Raw genomic sequence first — 10,972 nt, forward strand, 5'->3', positions numbered from 1 at the left:
TTTGAGGTACTAAGTTTATATTTTCGATGAACTGAATTCGATGGTCAATTTTTATGTGCACTTAAAACTTAAAAAGTAGAAAATTGATTTTAGTGAAGTTAAATTTTAAATTTTGAGTCTTAATAAAAAAAATTTAAAATTGACTATTTTATGCTTTGGTCATTAAGTCCCCGTTTGGCCCCATTATTCATCATTAAATTATAATTTATTTTTCTCTATCTTATTATAAATCACATATTTTTCAATAAAATATTATTACACGTAAATTTAAAAATTTTTATTATTTTGTAATCATATATTCCCCAAAAAATTACTATTTCTGACATTATAATATGAAATAATGCTTTCCAAACTGTGCTAAAAAGTTGACCATTTGACTAAAAAAAGAAAGAAAGAAAAAAAGTTCTTACTTCTACATTTTTCATCCCACTTGATGTATATAGACTAAAATACTATTTTCTAAAAAACTATAAAAGTCAGTCCTTTCAATTGCTTTATTTTGTTAATTAAATTTGGCATATTTAAATATCTAATGTTATAAAATAATTATTTTAATTTTCACCTAAAACATGCCTTGAAATCGTTGCATTTGGCATTCACTCGAAGCAAAATTATTAATAAAAACACACGAGAGTTTCTTTACTGACAATTGGTTAATTATAATCAAATCTCTTACTAAACAAAGTGCACTTTGGCCTGCCATTCTGCCTTTCAAGTTACCCCAATCTTGTTTTTTCTTATTGGTTTAAAAATAAATAAATATCATAAAAAATCGAGATATTTTTAGTCTTTACCCCGCTTTGTTGTCCAATCTCGCTTCATCTCCTTGTCATCCGTAAATGAAATCAATTCTGCTATCTGTATGCCCCCTAGGGCACATCCGAGTTGGTGGATCAATCACCTTTGACGCGCTCGCAACCTCAGCGTGGAGAGTTCGATTTCTAGGAGGAACCTGTGATCCAATATAGGGACAATTTATTGGTGGATCAATCACTATGAAGGAAAGCTCTCTTGAGACTAGGAGTTTAGACCGGATGGGAAACTGTGATCCAACAAGGGCACAACCTGCGGTTTACCTCCGCTAGTCACTGAGGGGCCGGTGGCTAGGGGTCCAGGATTTAGTATGACGAAATTGGGACACCTGGATATTAAAAAAAAAAAAAATTCTGCTATCTGTACAACTGGAGTTAACAATTTCGATTGACAACTTCCTCATAGGAGGAGATCCACGATTCGTGCCCCCTCCGATAGGGAAGCTGTACAATCAAGATTCCGTACTACTAGCAAAATTCAAATGAAATGGGAAAAAACGTGATGTAAGAGGGATGCTATACACAATACTCGGCAGATTGTCCATTTATTTATCGTTCATCCTATATATACAAGTTGACAACCAACTGGCAAAATTCTTTATTTATTACTATTTTCTTGTGTTTTTCTACACAAATAAAATTCTACCCGGCTTCTTCTCCGCCAGAATTTCAAGGCAATCTTGTGGTGCCGTCTCTCTCATCCACTCCATGTCCATCCTCTCTCTGTACATTACACTAAACTACCGTATAAACCCAATTCTCATGCAACTTGCATTAAAAAATTACTGCATTCCCATCTCCTCATTAGCATTAAAAAAAATCCCACGAAAGTTCGAAACTTTGCTATCTCTTCTAGTTATATATATACATACATATATCTGCTTCTCTATGCTACCTTTCTTTCTTACAAGCATCCCCCAAGGCGGAGAGGGAGGCGGTGCGTTTTGCATTAAGAGAATTAGCCTATGAGCCAAGCTGCTTTACTTGTTTCAGATCCACATTGAGTATAACCGAAAAAGGTAATTTGATTCAAGCTGGCCCAGCCTATATTTTGGTGTTCTTTAGATGTGTAATGTGTATTTTTCAATTTTAATTTTGATTTTTTTTCTTTGCAATAGATCTAGTTCTTGATTTATATTTCTGGTGTCGTTTAGTTATCGATGGATTTTGTTATTCCGATACAGGGAATGAAGAGTTTGTTTATCTGTCTGATACTTTGGCACACAGAAATCTGAGAACAGGGGCAGAGCAGACAGTTCGAACTGTGGGGTCATTTTTTTTTTTCGAACAACGTATCATGAACAAAAAGGAAAAATCGATTGTTTGCTGATCATGTTCAATATTTGCACTTTGAAAAGAAATCGGTGGATTATATGATATATTTATGAACTAAATAATGGATATGGAAAATGATTTAGAATTTGAACTTTTTGGGGGCAGAAAATTAGGTTTTCAACAAAAAAATAAAAAATTCAAAAAACTGTGAGGTCATTTGACCGCATGTGACCCCATGTGGGTTCGCCCCTGTCTGTGAACACAACTTTTGGGTTTTTCATTTAATAGTAAGATTAGAATTTATATGTAATTGCCTATTTTTGGATCTCTTTTGTTCGGCATTTGTGTTTATTTGATCTAATGATGACCAGATTCTGATTTGGACTTTCGTGTTGCATTGAAATTTGAAGCAATTAAAGCTGATCTATGATGCTGTTTATCACTGTCTCTAGATCATTATTCAAGTAATTTACAGATTTAATCTTTGAAAGTCGAAACATTAATCAAGTGAAGAAAATGGATTTGAAGAGATTTCTTATTGTATACTTGCTTACATTTCAGGTGTAATAGAAAAAAGGTCTCTGAGGACTGATTCAAGTTTTACGTGTAGAAGTATGGCTTTAGGAAAGTACTCTAGAGTTGATGGCAGAAAATCGTCATCGTGTTGTTCAACAGTCACAATAGTGGTTTTCGTAGCTCTTTGCTTAGTTGGGGTATGGATGATGACATCATCGTCTGTGGTCCCCATTACATCGGATGTCGCTTCTCAGGAAAACAAGAGTGAGATGAAGACACAACCGAGTGAGATCAATGGTGAAAATAACAACGATGCTGGCAATGGTGGGAATAGTAACAATATGGTTGATGAAAGTAGTCGTAACGATGAGGACAAGTCAAAGCAGTTTGAAGATAACCCAGGTGATCTAACTGATGATGCTACCAAAGCGGACACTAGTTTGAATTCAGATCAGGAGGATAAGAACAGTAAGCCTGAAGAGACTAAACCCGAAGAGACAAAGCCTGAAGAGACGGAGAAAACCATTGACGAAAGGCAGGAAGAGAAACCTGAAGAGAAGTCAGAGGATGAAAAGAAAGATAATGGAGAAGACAAAACAGATGATGGTAAAAAAATGAAACAAGATGGATCTAAGAATGAGTTAGAGAAAGAAGTGGAAAAGAAGGGAGATGGGGTAGTGCAGACTGAAGGTAAAGATTCTGAAGCTGGAGACCAGGAAAACAAGTCTGATGACAATGAGAAGAAATCTGACGAAGCTTCGGGTTATACAAAAGATGGTCAAATAGAGGAGAAGGGTGAGGAAAAGAAAGATCTGGATTCACAACAAGGTTCTGGTGAGAAGAAGGATCAGTCTTCAGGTGAGGTGTATCCTTCTGGGGCTCAATCAGAGCTTCTGAATGAAACGCAGACCAAAAATGGAGCATTTTCAACTCAGGCAGCCGAGTCAAAGAGTGAGAAAGAAGTTCAAAAGTCTACAGGGTCACAAAATGCGTACAATTGGAAGCTTTGTAATACCACTGCTGGGACAGATTATATTCCGTGCCTTGACAATTTGGAAGCGATGAAGAACCTTCGATCTACGAAGCATTATGAACATAGGGAGAGGCACTGTCCTGATAAACCTCCCACCTGTCTCGTTCCACTTCCTGAAGGATACCAACGCTCAGTCGAATGGCCTACAAGCCGGGAAAAGGTGCAGTACTTTAGACGATTTTTTGTAGCTGCATTTTTGTAGTTTTCTTCTCTCACATTATTTCTAGTCTCATTCCTACAGATATGGTACCATAATGTTCCCCATACCAAGCTTGCAGAAGTTAAAGGACACCAAAATTGGGTTAAAGTTAGCGGTGAATACCTTACCTTCCCTGGAGGTGGCACCCAGTTTAAGCATGGTGCTCTTCATTACATCGATTTCATACAGCAAGTAAGACTCTGAATTCATCTTCTTTCTTTGAACTAATATCTAGTGCTTTTTAGGATCATTTAAGTTTATTTTTTCAACTTGTGCTAACTGACTGTGCACAGTCTGTGCCTGATATTGCCTGGGGAAAACACTCACGTGTGGTACTGGATGTTGGATGTGGTGTTGCTAGCTTTGGTGGCTTTCTATTTGAAAGGGACACACTAACCATGTCATTGGCTCCCAAAGATGAACATGAAGCTCAGGTTCAATTTGCTCTCGAAAGAGGAATTCCTGCTATATCGGCCGTTATGGGTACCAAGAGACTCCCATACCCGGCAAGAGTTTTTGACTCAGTCCACTGTGCACGCTGCAGGGTACCCTGGCACATTGAAGGTACAATGCTGCCAACTGCTCAGTTTGAGAAGGACTGGTATATAATTGCTAAATTAAATGACCTGAAAAACTTACACAGTAACAAACTCTGTAAATGAAAAATTCTACTCAAAATTTTCTCTAAACACATGCTTCATTTGTCAACTCAAACACGGTTCACCTTTCTTTGAATTTGTAATTATTGTAAGTCTGTTTGACACTCATCAGCATGTTACAACATGCAGGTGGTAAACTTCTCTTGGAGCTGAATCGTTTGCTTCGACCTGGTGGTCTATTTGTTTGGTCTGCTACTCCTGTCTACCAGAAGCTTGACGAAGATGTTGAGATTTGGGAAGGTATCCCTTTAAAATCTTGTTTTCATTTAAGCATACAATGTTCGTAGAATCTAAAATTGTGTTGTGGGAATGTTTGGCAGCCATGAAGAAACTAACTAAGGCAATGTGCTGGGAGGTTGTTTCAATTACTAAGGATACAATTAATCGAGTAGGTATAGCTACATATCGCAAGCCAACTTCAAATGAATGCTATGAGCAAAGGTCACAAAATGATCCTCCACTTTGTGAGGACTCGGATGATCCTAATGCTGCTTGGTATGTTATTCTTTAAGAGAAATACGACACCCCAATTGACTTCTTTGATCTTTCTGTGATAATTTAATTTTGAGCTATATTGCTATATTAGAATTGAATTTCGTCTTTACATTTACAAAAGCAGTTATTTTATCTTGACATGTCCAGGAATGTGCCTTTGCAAGCATGCATCCACAAATTGCCTGCTGATTCTTCGGAACGTGGGTCTCAGTGGCCAGAACAATGGCCCGCCAGATTGGAGAAAGCACCTTATTGGTTGCTGAGCTCGCAGGTTGGAGTTTATGGTAAACCTGCTCCAGAGGATTTTGCTGCAGATTATAAACATTGGAAGAATGTGGTGAACAAGTCATATTTGAATGGACTGGGAATCAAATGGTCCACTGTGAGAAATGCCATGGACATGCGTGCTGTCTATGGAGGGTGAGAAAAAAATACCATCTAGCTCTAGCTATTTTTTTGAGTGCTCAGTGATATTTTTCTCCCTTCGTAGTGCACATGTATATGCAACCAAGCCTCGGTCTAGCTAATTTATAAATGATTTATAAATAATTATAAATGGTCAAACTTTATTTTTATCCATGCATTTCAAAGGACCCACGAGTACTATTCACTTATTTTGTACTCATTTCTATTTATTTATAATTTAACCTTTTATAAAATCTTCCCAATACGAATTGTAAATTTTGCTTAAAGTAATTATCACATATAATTTTGGTTCAGTTCAATGGCAGGTGGTTTTTAACTTTTGTAGTCTGTTTAGTGAGGTGGATTAGATAGTACGGACTCTCTTAAGGAAGAAGCAGCTAAAATCTTCTCCGTTGTATTGTCTGATATGGTACATGCACTTATTATTTTTTCGTTGGATATGCTACCCAAATACCCTGATAATTTTGGTTTATGGCTAATTGCATGGACCATTTTTATTTCCAGTGTAATTTTTGGACTTCAGCCAATTGATTGTGAACTTGTTAAGTTCCTGCATTTTTTTGTTGCGGAGTATTTGCTGTGTCGCCACTTAATCGGCATTGTTATTCTCTTGTTTGAAAGCATAAACCTTTATATTGCAAATCTTATCTTTCAGTATTATTTGGCTTGTATTAATCTATTGGCTCCCTTCGCAGATTGGCTGCTGCTTTGAAAGAACTGAATGTGTGGGTTATGAATGTTATATCCATAGATGCTCCGGATACACTACCAATTATATACGAACGAGGTCTATTTGGAATTTATCACGACTGGTGCGAGTCCTTCAGTACATATCCAAGATCTTATGATCTTCTCCATGCAGATCATATCTTCTCAAAAATTAAGAAGAAGTGCGTATAATATTCCAGTAATTTGATGCGGGGTTAATACACTGGTGGTCACTAAACTTCTGGCGAAACCTATTACAATTTGTTTACTCTCCTTTAGTCTGATTAACAGATGCTACATCAGTTTTCTGTTAGTCAAACTAACGGACATGGAAAAATGTCCAAATTGGAATGATCAATGTGAAAAGTCGGTGACCACCAGTGTCTTTAACCCAATTGCCAAACGTTTCTAAACTTCATTCTAACAAGTCTGTATTTCGGGGGTCGACAGGTGTAATTTCATGGCTCTTGTTGCGGAGGTTGATCGAATCCTGAGACCTGAAGGAAAGCTCATTGTCCAGGACAATGTTGAGACCCTTAATGAACTTGAAAGCATATTCAAGTCTATGAAGTGGGAGATTCGCTCGACCTACTCTAGGGATAAGCAAGGATTGTTGTTTGTCCAAAAAACAATGTGGCGCCCTACTGAAGCCGAGACAATTTTATATGCTATTGCTTAAGGTATAATACGACATACCTAGTTTGATACGCGAGGCTTTCCTACCACGGAGAATAGGTATTCTTTTTGTATCGATGCTAATTTAACAGTGTGGTAATTGTGTTCGTCTTAAGGCTATTGTGCATTGTCTTAGCCAAGTAGTGCTTTTAGCTTCGATTTCTTGGTTAGAGGCTCGGTCGAGGTTCTTTTGTTGTAGTGTTGTGTTGTTACTTGTCAGTAAAACGTGGAACACCTTTCTGAAAGTGTAAAGCCCGTTTGTTCGATACGTTTATGGAAATGGAAATTTTTGCTTCAAATTTTGAATTTGGTCCATTGTTACCTAAGCTAAGCAATTTTACACTTGTCTTCATCAAAGTTTCCTTGGACTTCTCTTCAAGTTACTGCAAATGAGAGTATCAGAGTTGAATGTTTATGCATCATTGCACTTGTCTCAGTTTTACTAATCATGTTGCCATGATAATAAATCCCTTTTTACAAATTGTTATAAACTGTTTATAATCAGTCAAATTACTTTTTATTAATATATTTTGTGAAATCTATAAGTATTATTTACGGATGTCAATGAGTCGAGTCGAGTCGAGTCGAGCAGAAACTCGAGACTCGGGCTCGACTTGGGTAAAATGTGCAAGCTTTTTTTGGGGCTCGAAGCTTAGCCAAAAAAATTCGGCTCGGGCCGAGCTTGGTAGGCTCACTTTTTTTTTTTTTTTTTTTGGCTCACGGGCCAGCTTGGGCTCGGCCCGTCCTCCCAAAATGGAGTTCTACCGAACCTCGAGCCAGGATATGGATTTTTTCGGGCCTAGCCAATGAGTCGAATTGCCGTCCCTAGACTATTATTTACTTATTCTTCACATATTTTTAAGTTAAACCGATTAAACAATTTTTGAACATGTTTTTGATAAATTACGAGTTCTACGACAAGTTGATACTGTGTTTTTGGCCATTTCCTATCCATACACCATCGTTTATGTTTATTGTCACATATTTTTTTGTCTAAAATATAAATAGGTATGGATAATGAAACTATAGAATATCAAAAAATAAAAGAATAACAATAATAACTATAATGTATGTGGAAGAACTTTATTATTTCTGAATTTGGATGGGATGGATTATCTATAAAAAAATTACGAGAAATAATTTCCTCTTTACTCTTCCTCCTTACCTTACCCCAACACCAAACTGCCATCCGAGAGGAAGGAAAGATGGGGTAGAGCAAATGGAAGAAACCAGCGGGTTGGCAGGCGATTAGCCGAACTAGCCGTTTAAGTCTGCTACTTGTCACGGACTTGCTAATTTCCTTCAAGAACCGTGTGACTTTAGTGTCTTCAACTTCCGCCCCGCGGTTATTACACTAAGTCAGCCTCCCGATTGGCGTTGATGTCTTAGAAAGGCACTAAGTAGAACACTTTAAGAAAGGGACAATGAAGGAACACAAGAACTTACAAAGAAGGCTTTGTATTGAATAAGGATACTCTTTACAACTTCACTCTCTTGATGCCTTCAAATGAATCCTACCAAGCTATTTATAGTAGTAGACTCCTCAAATGGATGGCTAGGATCTTTTCTATCCAATGGTCTAGATTACACATCTAGAATTATCTATACAAATATTTACATTAAAATATTTATGGACTAAACTAGGATGATCTAGAATAATCCACCAAGTGAGGAGCTTGTAGGCTTCTAGAATGTCCCACCATATTCTAGCAATCTTCATGCACTTGTGGGAGTCTAGAATATTCCGGTTAGCCTCAAGTCGTCAACATTTTAAATTTCTCGATCTTCTTGTGCCAAAATCGAGCAAGTCGTGACATTCTCCCCTGCCTATTTGGGCGACGCCCTCGTCGCCACGTAATGCTTTAGTTTGTCTTCGAACTGCCACAAGTCTTCTTGACTTTCCCACGTTGCTTCGGACTCGGGTAATCCCTTCCATTTTATCAAAAATTGTTGGCAAGGAGGCACTCCACGCCTTCGAACAATGCGATCTGCTAGAACCTCATCAACCTCCTTGTCAAATGACTTAGTCACAATCGGAGGTGCCCGTTGTGACTCCCGTCTGCTAGGGTCTTCCATGTCTTCATGATATGGCTTCAACATGCTCACATGGAAGACGGGATGAATCTTTAAAGTGTTAGGTAGGTCAAGGCGATAAGATACCTTGCCAACCTTAGCTATCACCGGGAACGGCCCTTTATATCTCCGTACCAAGCCTTTGTGCACACTTCGGTACGTCTTAAATTGTTGAGGTAATATTTTCACAAGGACTTGGTCGCCAACTTTAAATTTCAAAGGCCGTCTCTTCTTATCGGCCCACTTCTTCATGCGCCTCCGTGCTTTGTTTAAACAAGATCGTGCTAAGTCGACATGCTCTTCCCATGACTTAGCCATTTTGTATGCTCCGGGGGCTTTTCCCTCCTTCAATAGAAGTGGACAAAGTGTGGGGTGTTAGTGGTTGTTGTCCCGTCGCCAACTCGAATGGACTCCGCCCCGTGGCTTCACTCCTTTGTAAATTGTAGGAAAATTGTGCAATATCCAGGAGCTTGGCCCAATCTCTCTGATTGGCACTTACAAAGTGCCGGAGATAGCACTCCAACAAAGCATTCACCATTTCTGTTTGTCCATCCGTCTAAGGGTGAAAGCTTGTAGAGAAGTGTAGGTCCGAGCCTAGGAGTTTGAACAACTCCGTCCATAGCCGACTCGTGAATCGGGGATCACGATCACTTATTATGCTCCGCGGTAACCCCCAATACTTCACAACATTCTTGAAGAATAGCCTTGCTGCTTCCTCCGCTGTGCAATCCTTGGTGACAGGAATGAAGGTGTCGTACTTAGAGAATCACCACCACCATTATTGACCCGAACCCTTCGGATTTAGGCAGGGCACTAATGAAGTCCATGGTGATAGAGTCCCATGGACGCTCCGGGACTGGTAGAGGCTCCAACAAACCCCCTGGGGACCTTGTTTTCACCTTGTCTTGTTGGCACACAAGACAAGTCTTTACATAGAGCTCTACCATGTCTTTCATTTGCGGCCAATAGTAAGCTCGTTCAAGTAGTGCCAATGTGTGTTTCTGCCCTGGATGACCAGCCCACTTTGTGTCATGGCACTCCTTGATGATATCTCGCCGCAAATTGTTCCATTTAGGAACATAGATACGCTGCCCCGTAGTGTAGAGTAAGCCGTCCTCGACCCAAAACCGTCGCGTCTTTCCTTCTTGGGCAGCTTTTACCAACTCCTTAGCCAATGGATCATGATCCATGCCTTCCCGAATCAAATCAAGCAACATCCCTTTTGCTTGGCTTATGGCTGCAAGCTCCGCCTTTCTGCTTAACGCATTGGCTACAACATTCGCCTTCCCCGACTTGTATTCCATCACATAGTCAAACTCCGCTAAGAAATCTTGCCAACGTGCTTGCTTGGGAGTCAGCTTCTTTTGTGATTGGAAATAACTAGTAGCGACATTATCCGTCTTGATGATGAATTTTGAGCCCAACAAGTAATGACGCCACACTCGTAGGCAATGAACAATAGCCATCATCTCCTTTTCTTGCACCGTATACCGACGCTCAGTGTCGTTGAGGTTGCGACTTTCAAAAGCAATAGGATGCCTTTTTTGCATTAGAAGACCCCCAATAGCAAAGTCTGAGGCATCTGTTTGTACTTCAAAGGTCTTGGTGAAATCCGACAATGCCAAGACCGGTTCCTCCATCACGGCCGCCTTCAAATTATCAAAGGCCGTTTGACATTTCTAGGACCAATCCCATGTCTTATTCTTCTTCAATAGGTCCGTTAGTGGGGCTGCCCTCGCTGAGTAGCCTTGGATGAACCGCCGATAATAATTAACTAGACCAAGGAAAGAACGAAGTTCGGTTACCTTGGTTGGTGCTTCCCACTCCTTGATTGCTTTTACTTTTGCCTCATCCATTTTCAAGTGCCCGTGGCCAATGATATGTCCAAGGAAGTGCACCTCCTCCTTGGCAAAGGAACATTTTTCCTTTTTGATGTATAGCTCATTCTCCCGCAATGCTTGGAACACCGTTCGGAGATGTTTTGCGTGATCCTCCAAGTTGTCGCTATAGATGACAATGTCATCCAAGTATACCACCACGAACTTGTCCAAGTAAGGTTGGAAAATCCTATTCATCAATGTGCAAAATGTGGCCGGGGCGT

At 39.4% G+C, this 10,972-nt stretch overlaps 1 protein-coding gene across 3 annotated transcripts; it reads left to right on the forward strand.

The window, feature by feature from the left end:
• Positions 1-1,483: 1,483 nt before the first annotated feature.
• On the forward strand, positions 1,484-7,104 carry LOC111409151 (probable methyltransferase PMT26). 3 transcript variants are annotated; one of them, XM_023039117.1, is made up of 10 exons: positions 1,484-1,831; positions 2,649-3,796; positions 3,878-4,027; positions 4,129-4,399; positions 4,624-4,734; positions 4,815-4,989; positions 5,137-5,409; positions 6,111-6,305; positions 6,574-6,824; positions 6,863-7,104. In XM_023039117.1, exons 2-9 carry the CDS (start codon positions 2,702-2,704, stop codon positions 6,800-6,802), a joined length of 2,499 nt encoding a protein of 832 aa, XP_022894885.1. In that variant the 5' UTR covers positions 1,484-1,831; positions 2,649-2,701; the 3' UTR covers positions 6,803-6,824; positions 6,863-7,104. The 3 variants fall into 3 exon arrangements, with proteins under 3 accessions (XP_022894885.1, XP_022894883.1, XP_022894884.1); XM_023039115.1 differs by having other exon boundaries at positions 1,486-1,831; positions 6,574-7,104; XM_023039116.1 differs by lacking the exon at positions 1,484-1,831 and adding an exon at positions 2,432-2,551 and having other exon boundaries at positions 6,574-7,104.
• Positions 7,105-10,972: the final 3,868 nt, after the last annotated feature.

Source organism: Olea europaea, chromosome 14 (assembly GCF_002742605.1).
Source record: "Olea europaea var. sylvestris chromosome 14, O_europaea_v1, whole genome shotgun sequence".
Lineage (NCBI taxonomy): Eukaryota > Viridiplantae > Streptophyta > Magnoliopsida > Lamiales > Oleaceae > Olea > Olea europaea.

Bases quoted from the DNA above. Each gene is read 5' to 3' on its own strand.
- LOC111409151 (XM_023039117.1), top strand. From the start codon at position 2,702: ATGGCTTTAGGAAAGTACTCTAGAGTTGATGGCAGAAAATCGTCATCG. The intron at 4,735-4,814 runs GTATCCCTTTAA...AATGTTTGGCAG, and splicing joins AGATGTTGAGATTTGGGAAG to CCATGAAGAAACTAACTAAG. The intron at 4,990-5,136 runs GTATGTTATTCT...TGACATGTCCAG, and splicing joins GATGATCCTAATGCTGCTTG to GAATGTGCCTTTGCAAGCAT.